General features: G+C 41.1%; 1 protein-coding gene across 1 annotated transcript; it reads right to left on the bottom strand.

Annotated features, from left to right (window-relative positions):
- Positions 1-6,563: 6,563 nt before the first annotated feature.
- Positions 6,564-13,982, bottom strand: RFC3 (replication factor C subunit 3). Its single transcript, XM_054271766.1, has 9 exons — positions 13,871-13,982; positions 12,537-12,674; positions 11,931-11,998; positions 10,234-10,331; positions 9,777-9,958; positions 9,402-9,538; positions 9,181-9,279; positions 8,124-8,193; positions 6,564-6,909 (listed from the first exon to the last, which is right to left on the bottom strand). Exons 1-9 carry the CDS (start codon positions 13,955-13,957, stop codon positions 6,718-6,720), a joined length of 1,071 nt encoding a protein of 356 aa, XP_054127741.1. The 5' UTR covers positions 13,958-13,982; the 3' UTR covers positions 6,564-6,717.
- Between the last annotated feature and the right edge of the window lie 3,286 nt (positions 13,983-17,268).

The following is a 17,268-nucleotide window of genomic DNA, read 5'->3' as shown; positions in this document are numbered from 1 at the left end:
GTTGACACCATTCCCTTCATTTCATACAAGGATAACCCAGTACAACTCTCAAATGAGCGGGCCATATGGGCATGGAACCACCTCAGCACTATTTACACCATTCTCTAACAGCATCTCTGCATTTTTTAGCGCATCTTCAGGTTGCCCAAAGCACCTCTGAGCCCCTGCATCATATTTGCTCCCCTGGTTCAACAGGCTGTTTACCCACACCGTGCACAAGAAAAATGCCTCTGATGGTAGCTGCCAGTCCTTGCCCCTAAGCACACACCTGACACTTAGCTTGTTCCTGGAACAGCACAGGTATTTTAACTGAACCTGGCTGCTCCTGTTGGAAGGTTTTAGCCTATTCCAGCATTCCTTTAGAGCTCATCATCTCCAGTTCCTCCCTCAGGTGCAATGAGTCACCACGAGATTTCTCCTAATGCCGATCCCTGTCTGCCCGATCCAGATGTTTCCAAACAAGATCCATGTCACAGGGACAATATTAACCTAGCTGGAAGGATTTTTAATCTCTGGACAACTGTTAGCAGCTCTAAAAGTAACTCTCACCTCAAACAAGGAGTTAATGTCTTTGTTTTGAATGAAATGAACTGCACAGGGCCAATTTAGCAGGGAAGTTCTGCCTAAGGGATGGATCAGACCTGCTGCCATGTGAGATGCCTTGCACTCACAATGGCTGCCTCTGGACTTCTTGGGATCAGACTTAATTCAGATTCTTGCAAAAGAAACTGCTCTCAGACACAGCCCTCAAAGTGGAAAGAAAGTAAAAATACATATTTGTTTGCAAAGATCTTGTATTAATAAATCCTCACATTTATGCATGTCAAAAATGTGATAAAGCCATAAGCTCTATTCTAAATTCTTGTTTTGATTAGAATGCCAGTAGCAAAACCAGGACTGAGTGCATTCCTTAATTTCTTCCACGCAGTCTGCATTTGTAGTCTGCAAGGTAGGCACTACCTTGTGCCAAAGGATATAGGAGGGAAGTTCTCTGCACTCCTGAGCAGCCCTTGATCTCAATTTGTTTTCCTCTGTGCTCTTTGCTGTTCTGTGCTGGATTCTAGAATAGACAGGTGCAATTTTTCTGGCTTCATTAAGGCATCGAGTCAGTGGATCTGTATGTAAGTCTAGTTTTGTACTCCTTTATTGCCTATGGAGTTAATGGCAAGGAAGAGTTCCTTTAGAGGATGAGCAATGGAATACACCTTAAAGACTTGTTTGGACTAGCAAGCTCATGTTCAGCACCTGCTCATCTCTTTCCATTGCTTGTGGAAGGAGCATGGAGAGGAGTTCAGCCTTAAACACTCAGATTCATCATTCCCTCCAGCTTTTCACCAGGCAGTGCTGATGACACATCCCTGTTTTGTAGAAAGGTTGCTGCTTTTTTTCTTATCTCTGCTTTACTTTAAAGCATCCACCCCTCTGAATTTATGGTCATTTGAGGCCTCACCTGTCCAAGGGACACTTTCAGAAAACTGACACTAACTCTGATCAATCAATGATTATCTCCTTTACACCATATAATGATTTAATTTTTTATAAATAAAACAAATGTCTTCACACTTTTTCTGGCTTGCAGGTCCCAAAAAATTCCCCAGTGTTGGAGATTTCTGTTTTCTCCACAGATGCTTGCTGTGCTGTTCCTAATTTCTTTTGTGGAGCTCTGGGAAATTGTCCTCAGCTACATCAGGATCAACAGCACAGTGCAGGGCTCTCTGTTTTGTGCTTGCCACATTAAGCACTGTCACACTGAGTCCCAGCCAGCCCATGCAAAGGTGGCACAGGAGCAGCAGCCAGTGCTGCTCACATCACTGAGACACTGTGAGCACAGCAATGTTTATCCTCCTTCAGCATAAACAGGTTTGATGAGAGTGAGTCTATCATCAAAAATGTTTGCCTACTGGGTAAATGTCTTTCTTCTAATTGTTTGCTAATTAGCAAACAGCTAACCCCACTTATTATCAAAATTCTTTCTCCAGAGAAAATGCTGCCAAGAGTTTCATAAATCCTTTTCCTTCATCCTTTTTAATTTTAAAAATTGTTCCAAATATTATTTGGTAGCTATCACCTAAGGAGGCATTCCATTTGAGTTAATCAACTCCTGCAAGGTTATCTGTGATCTATCTGAAAGTGCCTTAGCCAGCATCTTGCTTTCTGTCTTAATTTGCAATTACTGGCCTAAAATTGTCACTTACATTAGGCATTTGTACTGACCTCTCAAATTAAGATCACCCACAAAATTAGAACTGGAAGAAGCCTATTTGGTCACCTACTCTATCTTCAAAAGTGCATTTATTATTCATGGTGTGTGGCAGGGAATGTAAGTGTAGGGTATGATTGAGAACACTGCAGGTGACTAGTCTATGAAATGTAAATACAATTAATGAGTGTACCTGTCTTCCCTCAGGATCTGTCCTTGCCTGCTTTGTCATTCTGATTATTTTTCTTCTCTTTGAAGGGGCTCCTGATTTTCCCTCCTTCCTTCTCACTCAAGACTGAAATAACATTTGGCAGAAGGATTCTGAGGGGTAAAAAGCACAGGAAATATTCTATGGATTTCACAAAACACGTGCTTTACTAGCATGCCTTTCACATCTCATTGTGACCAGGAGTGAGCTAAGTGTTGCCTTTATACTTTGGCACAAAAATCATTTGACATGAACATACTATCACAAGTTTAAAAAAAGAACACCAGCTTGCTTGCAGTGAAAGCCCACATTGGCAACATTGAGCTGTAGTGAAACTGTGCCATTCACTAGCTGTCACAGGCTGCCAACTAAAAGCATCACATTTCATACAGCAAAGTAGATTGTCCCAGGGAAAACCTGAAAATTATTTAGGAACACTTGAGGTCAGCCAAGAAAGAGAGCAGCACAGTAGGTCCCCAGCTCTCAGTCTTCAACTTCCCCATGCCCAATCTTTATTCTCTATAATTGTATACAGTGGCTTGCAAAGAGGTTATAACATATAAGAAATACCAACACCTACTCCATGTGCTGGGATAGGACTGCAAATAGCTCCAAGAAGGTGCCAGGACAGAGGTGGTGGCTGCTAAGAGAAACACAGATGGACCAGTGGTGTCAGTGGTGAAGCTACATGCTTGTAATAGCTAATGCCTCACTCTTACTTAGGAGGTGCCAAACCCACCTCTACTGAAACATCACCTAAGGCTCAAATGATTGGGACACAATTTACTAATGCTAGGATTGCTGAAACAGAGCATTCAGTTTCTTCCAGAAGTTCACCAACTGTACACAACTGTAGAAGACAGACAACTTGAAGGATTGTTTAACTGTTACTGGTGTCAACTTGAAAACAAACAAAGCATCCACAGCATTAAAAAGGAAAAAACATTTTAAAAAGCAAAAACCTGGAGTAGGAACCAGGGGTCCTGGTTAATTTGGACAGAAAATAATTTCAATTGTGATGACAGAGAAAATTCTGAGTCAATTTCTGAAGTGTTGAAGTTAATGACAAATTATTTTAATCTTAGCCATTTTGTGAAAGGTAACTTATTTCTGACATGCACCTTGAATGATGCACTATTGATTAGCCTTCAGGGTACATTCAACAATAGAGGTCAAATTCTTTAAATATTCCTCACAGGAGTTAGCACTTGGGCTTCAGAGATGGGGAATAAAGTATGAATGTACCATTCACCCTTTGCACAGCTGATCTCTGCAGAGCACAGGAAGTTTCAACAGAAGTACTTGCTGCCTTCAGTTTCTTGATCCTTTTTTTTAAACGGGTTTCACCTCTGGCTTTCTGTGCTGTCTTGAAGCTGACTCCTCTGCAACCCCTCAGACACCTTCAGTGCTTAAGTCCCACGTGGGAGGGAGCAGCTTGGAGTTTTCATTTCCAGCTAGCGGGAGGTGTCGCTGGATAAAAGCGAGGGTAATCCTCTCAGCATGCAATTCAGCAGCAATTCTAAGCAGGTCTCAAAAGATGAAATCAGCTGAAGAAACGGATCATTTGAGAGGTTGGTCCTGTGCTAGTTAGTGTTCAGGAGTCTATCTGCACTGCCTCTTCCACTTGATCTGCAAGGCATGTGTGCTGTGCCAAGCGTAGGTCCAGCACAGCACTGTTGTTGGGCCATGTGTGTGCGGGCTCAGCTGGACTCGATCTCAGAGGTCTTTTCCAACATAAATCATTCTGTGATTCTGTTCCAGGCTGGAGAGGCAGCGGTGCCCACCCAGAAGAGGCTCACTTGCCAGGCTAACATTCTGTATTTTTGGTGAAAGGATTTGCACGGGAGCCCCATGAAGGGGAAAAAAAGCCAGAAAACTCAGTTTTATTTCTGACAGCCACCTGCATGAGCTCAAGGGTCCCTGCTCCCTGCAGCAGAGCCCAGCACCTCAGCTCAGCATCACACTGCATCTAAGCAAGAGCTGCAACTGCCCCTAAGGGAGAGGAAGCAGCATCTAAGGGAGTGAGTGTCTAAAACATTCCCAGAAAGCACAACACTTACTGATCATCACAGCATCTCTCAAGGTGGAAGTCACTCCTAAGGAACATCAAGTCCAACTCCGTGCTCCTCACAGGACGAACTAAAACTAAAGGACATGACAGCAACACCCAGACAACTCCTTGAACTCTGACAGGCTTGATGGCATGACCACCTCCCCTGAAGCCTGTTATGAATACTGAGTCAAAATTTCCTGGAAAATTACTAGCAAGGAAAGACATGTGCAGAGACTTATAAGATAGTTGTGCCCATGTGTACTTAAATTTGTGTTCTAGACTGTGGAAGATGAGTCAGGATCAGCAGGGGGAAATGCTGGCTCTCAGGATCAATGATTGCCTGTTTTCTCACAGAAATCCTGTCATTATACCATCTTTCCATCCTTGGCTACTCTTGATTCATCCTAAGTAATAAAGGATAAAAAGGAAACTTCAACAAGGAGCAACAACAACACCTACAGAGATCTATACTGTGTTTCTGACTCCTAGACAAAGCTGCTGAGGCCTTTTGAAAGAGCAAGTTGTTCCTCTGCCCAATAAACCTCCAGTACAGCTCCTGCACAGCAACACTGCCCCTATGCATTTCACAACCCCCTACATACATTCCTTTTCTCCCACATTAGCTTTTGGGGTTGGTTTTTTTGGGAGGGGGAAGTATTTTGTCATCCTTTGAACTCACTTTACACACTGTGCATTAGTAGTAGGGAAATCGTAAATACTGTTCAGCTTTTAAAAACCAGTAGATAATACAAGGCTCTGGCCAGAGCAGAGCAGTTTTTATGTGCAGTAATTGTGCCCCCTCTATTGCAAAGTTGTGCCCTACTTTGTAATGAATTTAAGCATTCCTTTCCACTATCACTGACTAGTTTAATGTTTCTCCAGGATCTTTTGACAGTGAAGACATTCACAATATGACAAGTTACCAGTGCTGTGGATTTGGGTGACAAGCATATGGAAGGAAAAAAACTCTCATCATCTCTTTCTTCAGGAGCCCCACTGAGCAGGAAACAGGGCAGCACCATCTTACTGAGAATGAATCTGAATGCAAGCTGTGCATTAACACCCCACATGGAACCCTTAAGTCCTTGAGAACAGCAGCAGTATTTAATTAACTTAAGCTTTAAATACTGTCTAGTAATAGCCTAAATTAGCATTGAGAATAAAGAGCGTGAATTCAGTAATTTTTATAGTACCATGGTACACAGATATAACATGTGAAAGACTTGCAGCACAGGTATTGTTGGTTCTCTATTATTATCATTATTATTATTTTGGGAGGCTGTTTTTTCACTTGTTCTTGTTGCTTGTATTTATTTGGATTTTTTTTTAAACTTCAGTGGCTCCCTTCAGTTTTACAGCATGTGTGGGATATCCCACCTTTCTGAAAGATGTTTACACCAAAGCAGATGAATGCACCTAGACTGTTAGAGACAGTGTGAAAAAAACAATTCAGCATTTTTATTCATATTTGCTACAATTTATTTTCACATTTTAAAAAGGTCATATATCCGTTTAAAAGGTAAAAAATACTTGTTGAAAGCTGAAACTTTTCCTTTCATTAAAAAAATAGTCAAAGTAATAACCTTTACCTGAACAGCATTATGTAGATTGAGGCCAACCCAGGAGTGTCAGACAGTAAGTGAACTTGCTTTATGAAGGTATAATCCTTCTAAACGTGTTACATGTGATTTACAAGCCACACCAAAGTATTGCTCCTCCACAATTTCAATGCAACTGCTTACAAAGAAAAAAAAAAAGAAAACATTTTGTGTGAACACACCACAGAAAACACTCAGGCTATAAAAAAGAAGCCAGACAAACATAAGATGTATAGATCAGAAGGCAGAACATATATGTTCAAGGTGGAACTTGGCAGAACACGGAAAAAACATCTTTTTCCTTCAGCCTTGCCCATCTGTGATTAACAAACAAAAACCAAGCACACAGCACCTGTGTTCTCTCTTCTTAATGTCAGTTTACAAATACTGCAAAGCAGCTCTGATCTTGCACATCTTCAAAAGCAATGTGTTGTCTTTCTGAAAGGCCAATGTATTTTGTATGGCTCTAAAGATGGATTTGTGGCTGTCAAAAAATCCATCTGGTTTCTAAAGCTGAACAAGCATTGTTTTATTAAATAGCCAAACAAAAATATTTGACATAGAAGTAGACCCATATGTAATCAAGCACAGAAAATTAGACATTTGCAACACCATTGGTATCTTGACACAACATTCTGTGTACAACTTTGGGCATCAGTTAGAACATTATGTCATCCAGCCCATCCTCCATGAACTTCTTGTAAATTGCCATAAACTTTGCAACAAATGCTTCCAGATGATAAATGGCTTTGCTGCCCAGTTGCAAGCGATGTTCATAGAAGGCTGCCATCTGTGCCACTTCTCCTTTCAGTTGTCCATCACAATTATTTAGAAGTTCTGTCAAAAGACCCTAAAATGGGAAAAAACAGGGCAGTATTTAAAAAATTATGTATTTTTTGTTAAGAGGATAACCTTGGCTCTTTGAAAATAACTAACCATTAACTAATAGTTCACTCATTATTCCAACAGAAAATACATTCATTTACTGGGATAATTTATGCCTTAATAAAAGAAAATTAATTAACCCCATCTCCAAACACTAGAACCTCTAGTGCATGTAGGAACATGGCCTGAGGAGAATTCCTACCAAGACAGCAAGTGTATTAAAACCACTTAGTTATATCTTGACAGCATCAAGCACAAAGAGAAACAACATTAATAAAAACCAAGGAAAGGGTTATTTAGGATTTAAGTGTCTCTTATGAACGTTATGAACGTATTTATGTGCAGACACACAAGACAACTTGACTCCAATACTTTAGTCGTTACAAAACCCCAAAATGAATAATTTTAGAGACAGCAATAAAATCATCCAAATCCATCTCAATTAAAATGGCCAGGATTAAGTGAGAAGTATCTCTAGACCATTTCAAGTTTATGAAGAGGGAGTGAGTAGAGAACATGCACCATTTTTCTCTCAAACACAGCAATGCAGGATCTACTGTAAGAAAGGAAAGTTAAAGAAACATCTAAGTACCAAAACCATCAGAAAGCAGAAATTTGTTAATGTCAAAAGAAATTATGTCTGATGGCAAAGCAAACATTACTAGGTTAAGTTGCAAACATTATTTCTGATCTTTGTTCTACTCTAGCTGTCTTCAGTGTCCTTAAAATAAAAACATGTACATCCCACTTGCTTTTTCCCTCCCAAGGTGACATCTGTCTTTGAATAGTTCTGCTGGACACCTCTCCACAAAGACACAGCAAATAACAAACTTGTAACAACAAAACTTATAAAAGAAAACCAATCATATAAAGATTAGCCCACAGAATTATTTAATCATTAAGGTTGTGAAAGACCACCAGGATCCTCAACTATGCTTTAATATAGTAACTGGCCTGAGAAGTGAAGGGGACTAAGAATGTCCACCTTTATTTTTACTCAGCTATGATGCTGTTTTTTTTGACCACTGAACAAGCTTTAATCTGTTTGTAAAGGACACAGCTTTTCATCAATATCTTGATAATATATGATGATGTGGTGCATTTTTTTTTTAAAAAGCTTTAGTTGAGACAGTCATGATATAAAAATGTATAGCACATTAAGAGCTATCGCTGAATTACCTTCATTATAATCTCAGGAGGGATGCAGTGTGTCAGGAGTTCATAAAGCCGCCCACGGACTTCTAAAAGCCTGTTGGAAAGACACCACAAAATATGAGAAGCATGATCCCAAAGCATACTAATGTCTTTCACAACTAGTGAAATACACTGCAGGAAAAGAGGCAATCCAAGCAATGTCTCTTTTTTGCTTTTGGGTGTTATTTTAAGACCAAAAGCATTGCATGAGTCAATTTCAATTCAAAGGCTGCATATCACCTTTTACTCAAAAGATAAATGACACATACTCTAGTTACAATGGTCTCAGTTAATCTAGAAGCTACAAGGCTATTGTAATTTGTCTCGGGACTGTTTCCCTTTAATTTTTCTTCATATCTAAGTTATTCATGCTTAAGACTAGTGACTAATTTACTACAGCCAGAGAGTTCCTTTGTGCTGTTTTTCTGTCTTCATTGTTTAGAAGAAAGGATAAGACAATTAGGTGGCAGAGCTGACACAATTAGCCAAAGCTCAGCTTTTGAAAACAGAAGGGCAGATGCTACAAGCATTTAAATTAAGTGACATCTTGTGCAAATAATAAATGGAACAGGCTAAAAGGATCAGGCTTTGGCTATGACAGTGAGATGGACACAGGAGTCATCTCCTAATGTGCTCAAAAAAAGCAATGAATTCTTACTCCCAGTTCTTTTACAAAGGTGCTTTATGCTCAAGATGGTCAAAGAGAAACTTTATGTAAAACAAACAAACCAGAACGACCACACACACCCACCACTCCCACACCAAAAAAACCACCCAATGGGGAAACACAACATGCTACTGAGCCTAAAGTCACTTTAGATTATTAAGCTTTGACAGGGAAAAACAATAGTTCTTCAGTTCATTCATACTCTCTGGCAATTTTAAAGCCCCACTCCTCTGGCTGCAAAGTACCAGCTCCAGTCAGAAAGACAGAAAATTACACATAACTGGAGACACCACATTTTTGAATGCAACTTTTTTTTTAGGTTCCACAGTACATGGAAAACATCATTCATAGCTCTTAACAAATGCATTCACCTACCTTTGTGGTGTCTGTTGACCAACAATAGCATTTGCAGTTTCTCTCAAATAAATTTCCCAGTCCATCTCAGGAATGTCTTGATCAGCAGTAAAAGGATACCTAAGAAATATCTTTTTAGAGATTACAATCTAAGCAAGTTGTTGCCTGTTTTAACAAGGCCTTAGAAGCAAGGTCATTTATGTCTGACAGTAGAACTTACATTAATTTTTGCAGTGACTTACTGTTGTACTCTGCAGGACTCACACATAAGTAGTGCTTTCCGAAGATTCCTGCCAGATTTCTCTGCAATCCTTTGAGCCAGCTCCTGAGGAAGAGTCAGGCCTTCTTTCTTACACACACTGGACAAGACATGGCAGATCTAGACAGGAAACAGATAGCAGGGAGTACAACACTTTGCAAACTGTTCAGCACCTACAGATTCTCCTGTTAGAAAGATTTCTGGACCAGAGATGGACCAGTCTTTCATAAGCCATGCTTGGAAAATCATCCAACACAAAGGAAAACTACATCATTATGTAAAAATAAAATATAAGTCCACACCAAGAACTTATCTAAGAATTTTATAGTAACTTATTTTTGCCTCCGTTTCAACATACATCTTCAATGCTGGGAGCAGGCACTCGTACAGCCAGGCATCTGCTTTGAATGGGCCCTATAATTTTTGACATTGAGTTGCAGCACAGGATCAACCTGCAGGTCGCCATGTACTTCTCCATTGTTCTTCGCAAAGCATGCTGAGCCTCTTTAGTAAGTTTGTCAACTTCTGTTAACAGCACCACTGAAAAAAGGATTAAACATAGCGGGGTTCTGTATTAATATCAGATCTTTCTAAGAAAAAAATACCTTTGACATACAAGCAATAATACCAAAATAAGTGATAACACACAGAAAAACACAGCATGGTTCCACAGGCAGGAAAATAAAGATTAAGATTACTTGTGTGCCTTTTTGACTGTACAATCTTCATGCAACATACAGGTACAAACAAAACAGTGAACTGAAATCTCCCCATGTTTAAAAAGCGTTTTGACTGGTTTTAACTGTTTTACTCACCTTTAAAATCTCGTTGAGTACTAGTCTCAAGCTGCTGGGACTGTGCCACTGTCTTCAAGAGCTCCTGAATTACTACACGGTCATTGTTTCCTGCATCACTGCACCAGGAATTTGAAAAAATCTTTTTTAAAACAACTTTATATTGCATATAAAATACATCCTCAAAAAGACAAATGAATGAGCAAGAAAGCCAAAAGAATTCAGAAGCTCTTGAGTTAGAATTAAACTAATACTCATATACTTTGTTCAAAGTTGCCTCCTCTATAATAAAAACAACCAGAAGTTTATGCAGGCACAACTGGATTAGTAGCACTTTATTCAAATGTAGTAAATCCATTGTTAAATGTTTTATTAACTCATTAAAATAGAACTTCTTTTATTCAGATGAGAAAGCTAAACTTTTTTTACCTAGTTTGAACAACGACACACAATGTGAATATTTTTACTCATTATGGGAAGAACAATTAAGCCTAACCACATAAGAGGATGCCTGACATAAATGTGGGCTTTTATTCAGCAGAGTCCTTCCCAGAAATTCACTTCCTCTCCTTGTTAGCCATTCACCCCATTCCATGTTACTCAAGATGCACATGCCTTCACCATTGTTATAATTCAGTCAAACTTCACAGGCCACTGCACAGCAGAGGTTTACTGTCTGGTCAGACATAAACATGACAATTGCTCAGTTACAAATCAGGATATTAATCCTTAATCAAAGCTCAGCAATTTTGTATTTAAATTGAAATATAATTATTTTATGTTTCAAGCTCTAAGTACTGATACTGATACTACTAGCACTCTTCCTGTTACTCTGTACACAGATACAGAGTAACAGGAAGAGTGCTAGTAGTATCAGGTTATCACAGCCGGATTGAATGGTCACACATTTGGTATCACCAAAATGACATATTCAAAACAATGATTACCAATAAACCTCAGCTTTTATTGGTAATTAGATGATAATTATTTGTGTCTGTATTAGCACACCAGCAGATACTCACTAATCAATAAACAGATTAGCTGAAGAATGAGTTTTTAAAGGAGACCTGGCAGTGCAGAATAACTTCTACATGGCAAGGCAGCATGAGCTATGGTTTTAACCAACACCGCTTTAATGATTTAAAGCAACATTATGTTGCTTTGTATTTACCTGGTTTCAGGTAAATACAAATATTTGCTTTGGGTCTCCAAACTATCCCCTCCAGTTTCCTAACAGCCAAAGAAGATGTAGACAGCTCCCACTAGAGCTTCTGTTGTTTAAATCAATATCAGACCTCACTCAAGACAGGATCTGCAGTATTTTGCAGAGGTCTTTCCCATGCTCTAAACACTTTATTTGGAGAGTTACAGGGTAAGCCTTTCTTTCTTTCAAATTCCTTAATTTCAACCAAAATGGTGAAATCTGTCAATCCAGAATTGTCTCCGTTGCCCATTCCTCAACATCAGCATGCTTACATAGCCAGTTAAACACAAAATTTCTGCCTTAAGCATACAGCAATCCAAATTTCTGTTCATTTACAGCTGCTCAATTAAAAATCCTCTCCCTGCTCTCATTTGCAGACCAAACCCACAGACCATTACCTAACTTGCTGAGGGAACAAATCAGGCAATCAGTCCCTCATGCAGCCAGGCTGAAGGCACTCACAACACAGCCAGTGGCACACCTTTAAAGTGAGACATTTTTACTGCACACTTACCTTGGGTTAACTTCAAGGTGATAATTACTTGCAATGGTGCAAATTTCAATCTTCTTCTTAGAAGGTGCCTACATAGAAAATAAGCACATTAAGTTTCAGAAAGTGTTCTAAAAATCTCTTGGAGCTTACACCTGACTAAATAACAGGCAAACCAAGAGTCTCAGATGTCAAAGAACTCTGGAGACACAGACTTGCTTATCTCCTACAGTCCCAGCCCCACCTCCAAAGAAAAAAGGAATACTGACACATCATCCAGCCCATAAAATAGCAACAGCAGAGATGCTATGGTCCAAAATGAACTGTAAACAATAAATTAAAAAACCCACTCTGCACAAAAGAACTTCCACCACAAGAACAGCCAAGCAGGCACAGAAAACAAGAGAGAATCCCACACCTGAAGAACATCTGGAAAATAATTTGTCTGTATAATCAAACTGGTATGATTAGTTACATAAAAAGGTTGAAGATACTAAGTGCAAAATAAAAATTAATTTTTAAAACTCAAATAACTCCAAAGGTCTCACAACAGAAATACATCACTATTTCCACAAAATATATCACTATTTCCACATTACTTCACAGGAGATGGAAGACTTATTTTTTTACCGTTATACTCTGATGCTCAATCCTCAGTTTCTCCACTCCTGCACCATATAATTCCCTTAACAAACACATTATTCTTGTCTTTTTTCCAGCTCCTGATGGTCCATACACCAATAGATGAGGAAAGTCACCACATTGAACCTGAACAAAAAAGAAACAAGATCAGTTAGCTACCACAGTATTTTCCTTATAAGATCATCTACCCTTCCATTTTCACCCAAGTTTACATTAAATGACTTTACCAGCTCCATCACAACATAGCACCTAGAATTAAAACTGCTGAAATCTTTCCCTGCAGCAACATTTCTATAAAACATATTTTTCTGACAGCCATGTGCAACTCTTTTAACTTCAAACACCTCACTGCTCGAAAAACACCCCAAGCAAACCAACAACAAAACAAACCCCAAAACCCCCACTCCAACACTTACACGCTTCCCACAGTAACTAGAGTGACAACTGTGAGAAACACACAGAAAAAAGGGTTGAAACAAAGTTTAAAGCAAATGCTTATATATAGTTATGATGTACATACATATATATATATATATATATGTGGGTTTTTTCGTGTGTGTGTGTACATATATATATATATAAGGAGTTTATCTCCTGGAAAGCTACAATGCATGACTTGGAGCACATCTGATCCTACCCCACAGAAAGCACCCACATGAGTTAGATATCACTCATCCCTGAGGAAGTGCATGTGCCAGTGGGCACATCTGGTAGGGGAAGCAGTCCTGACTTTCTTTCCTAGCTGCTCGCCTCAAACATTTCTGCTAACATGAGGCAAACAAGCCAAGCCCTGTTCTCGGGGACACTGACACCAGCAGAAGAGCATGTGCACACCGCTCCCCAAAGAGCTGAGCCACCGATTCCCCACAGATTCCCCGGCACCAGGGCCTCACTGCCAAGCAGGGCGCGATGCCGGGACGCTTCCCGGGCACGGGCGCTGCTCGGAAAAGCAGGGCCTGCATGGAGGGAAAGCTGCCGACCTCGGCCCCACGGAGCAGCGTTAGCGCCCGCAGGGAATCCCAATTATAGCATGGGTCAGGCTGGAATGGACCACAGCGGTCCAACCTCCCGGGTGCAGAATTGCATCCAGAGGGTTCCCGACTATCTCCAGTGACGGAGAATTCGCAGCCACTCTGAGCAATCTGTTCCAGCGCCCGGTCACCCGCACAGTAAAGTTCTCCCCCTTATTCAGGCGCAATGCCGACTCCGGGGGGGTTCTCGCTGCGGGGAGGAGAGACCGAGAGGACCTGGAGGCCGCGGGGGCCCCGGGCAGAGTCCGGCGGGGAGGGCGCGGGGCAGAGCCGAGCCCGTGGCTCACTGACCAGGTTGCGGAGCCGCGCCGCCTGCTCGCGGTGGAAGTCGAGGCGGCCGAGGGCGCTGGGCCGGTGCTTGTCCGCCCACAGGCTCATGGCGTTCCCGAAGCGCGCGGGCCGGCTGCGGGAAGAGCGCGCCGTACGGCGGCCGCCAAGGGACAAACCCCGGCGGCCGCCCCGCCCCGCGGCTCCCTCAGAGGAGCGCGGCGGCCGCGCCCCAGCCCGGGCCCAGGCGGGGATCTCAGCGCCACCCGACCGGATCGCGCCGGAGCTGCGGGGTTTTCTCTTCCGGTGGAACAGAGACACCCCCTGAGCCTTGGCAGCTGTACTCACTGTGCTCCCTGAAGGCTTAGACAACAGAGCCCCTTACCAAGCGCTGGGCAGGAGATGAACTCTGCCCGCCTGCCCAAACAAGCGCGCTGTCTCCCGTTGGAGGTGCGAGCCCTCCCTGCCCCGTCTGAAATCATTCCTCTTGTAGCTCATTTCAGGGAATCCCAGAATCAGTTAGGTTGGAAAATACCTCTGAGATCCAACAAATGACCCAACACCATCAACTCAACCAGACATGGCACCGAGTGCCACATCCAGTCTTCCCTTAAACACCTCCAGGGACAGTGACTCCGCCACCTCCCTGCACAGCCCATGCCAATGTTAAATCAATGTTAAATCACCCTTTCTGTGGAGAAATTAATCCTAATGTCCAACCTAAACTGCCCCTGGAGCAACTAAAGACTATAAAGACTTGGTCGAGGGAGTTTACAGTGATAATTTGGAATGTGAAATCTCCAAAAGCCCATAACACCTAGAAAGGCTTTTAATTGTTATAATTATTTATAATAAAATATTATTATAGTTATTATTATTATTAATTATAATAATGTAATAAAATTTTAATTTATAATCTTATTATAAAATATTTTTTATTTTATTTCTTGTTATTTGGTAGAGTCATCACTGTTATCATATTGATAATGTCCACTGTGATCTGATGATGTTCATCTTGCCATTTTATCCTTAAAACCATATCTCCTGCGCCACTTCTTTTACTTTACTTTGTTTTATGGCAAAAAAACAGCTTTCAGAAGGATTGGGATTATTTTCTTCCCTTTCTCAAAAACTTTTTCTGCAGCCTCACTACAAATTAATGAGTTGCCCATAATATATGTCGTACAGTGAATTTTCAAGTTCCCTCTGTGTGTGTGGCTTTGTGTATATACAGAATATCTACACAGAGAATTACAAAAAATATTTATGTAATTGACAGTCTCATTTGGCTCTTTGTCTTCTAGCCCTAATAAATGAAGCATATGCAGAAGTGATATTATTTGGAAGCAGAATTCCTTGAAGTAATGAAACATGGATATCTATACACATGAATAATCTGAAATGTGTCAGCCTATTTTTTTTTTCCTTATTTGATTTCTGTGGAAAAAATATGGAAAAATGTTCATTTGGCTGCTCATCTTTTATCAAGTCTGTGTGCAACTTTGTTCCCAGAGTCAGAAAATATAATGCAGGTAATGGCTTCTCTAACCTAGACATTTGAGTTACTCATGAAGATCACAAAAACCTGCTGGGGGCACGAGGTAGTAGAGCTCTTTTCATCAATACCATGTTCCCTGTTTGTCTGAAATAGTTACATTTCTTGCTCTCTCATGGACAGTCGTTAATCAGTTTCATTTGCAGATTGCCATGAATTAGCAAATCCTACAACTACCTGACCGGAGAGTGTAGCCAAGTGGATGTCGCCTCTTCTCCCAGGCATCCAGCAGCAGGAAAAGAGGGCAGTTTTAAGCTGCAGCAGGGGAGGTTTAGGTGGACATTGCAAAGAAATTCTTCACAGAAAGGGTGATTAGATACTGGAATGGACTGCTCAGAGAGGTCACCGGGGTCACTGTCCCTGGAGGGGTGTAGGGAAAGGCTGTGTGCGACACTCAGTGCCGTGGTCTGATGGACAAGGGGGTGTTGGGTCATAGGTTGGACTCAATGGTTTCAGAGGTCCTTTCCAATCTAGTTGAATCTGTTATTCTCTTGGTACTTCTTTGTCAGAATTCAGGACATCCCTCTGGCTATCCTGCATTGCCCGAACCTCTGCCGGGGGGCTCAGAGACCTTGGACAGAGCCCAAGACACCTGTGATTTTGATTGTGACACATGGAAAAATTTACCAACTTTATATGAGGATCTGCAAGCCAGGAAAGTCTGAGTAGAATAATAGTTAGTTTGTCACGGGGTGAAAAATAGATTTTTGGGGGTTTTCAAATGTGATTTCAGGAGGCAAGATGGAGGAATCTGGGCATGTCCAGCCTTTCTCTTTCTTCTTCTTGGCCTCCATCTTCTGCTGTGATGCTGGCACTTTTGGACTGGTTTAGAGTAGAAGCTCACTGTGTAACATAGGGGATAGCTATTGGGAAGTTATGGTAAATAATGTACACGTAGTTTTTAGTATAAAAAGATAACACTGCCCCAGGGGCGGTCAGTGCCTCTGACTGTCTGGCTGAGCAGACCTCGGCAGGACAGAGAAAGAATTTTATAGATAAGATACAATAAACAACCTCTAGAACAGAAGAGTTCTGACTCCTCCTTCGACTGCCGGGCTGGGAAAAGAGACTTTCTGATGTATCTCAGGGTCACTCTGGCCAGCAGAAGTTCTGAGACTTCTTTGTCAGCACTGCCCTGGTGCATGACTGACCCTGTGAAAGCTGCAGCAGCAGCAATATCCTACCCAGTGCTTAACTCCTACCCAGCACCACAGGATGTCCTGTTCCTCTGCCCTTTGCTACATTTACATTTTGGGGTCTACAGTGTTTCCCATGCGTGGCTGTTCTCTCTGCTCCATACCCGCAGGTCTTGAAAGTAATCTTTGAATTTGATCAGTAATTTATTTGGTATTCTCTTTAGTTAGCTGTATTTATTACTTACCTTGTTTTTGTTTTTGTTTTTCCAGATCCTTAGCTCATTTGCCTGACTTTTTAATAATTTCCGAATGATGTGCTGCTCTTCTTGTGTTTATCAATGTCACTCAATTGCAACTTCTTGATAACTCCTTATAACCTGCACAGTCTTTCCAGCCCCCAGAGAGCTTTTGCTAACTCATACCAGCTTCCAGCAAGTACTCTGACAGGTATTCCTTGCTTTTAAAGTACCAGTGGAAACAAATCCTTTTTGCATGAGGTCAGACATAAGCAGATAGGACGGAATCCAGTCTTTTAGATTCTTTCAGCTCCTGAAGAGATCAAGGAGTGAAGACATAGCATGTCTGAAAAGCCTTAGGCTCTTTTTATTATTAGCTCTATTTATTATTAAAATTCCATAAGATTTCTTCTTGTCCTGCAAAGAAAATCTTGGAAATTGTGCTCTACCTCAGCAATGCATTTAAGCATGGGCTTGTACCTAAGCTTTCAGTTA

Source organism: Melozone crissalis, unplaced genomic scaffold (genome assembly GCF_028551555.1).
Source record: "Melozone crissalis strain CALT ecotype California unplaced genomic scaffold, PUWL_Pcris_2 ptg000013l_1, whole genome shotgun sequence".
Classification (NCBI taxonomy): Eukaryota; Metazoa; Chordata; class Aves; order Passeriformes; family Passerellidae; genus Melozone; species Melozone crissalis.
The sequence above is the reverse complement of the archived record's forward strand: the minus strand, read 5'-3'. Positions and strand labels throughout refer to the sequence as shown.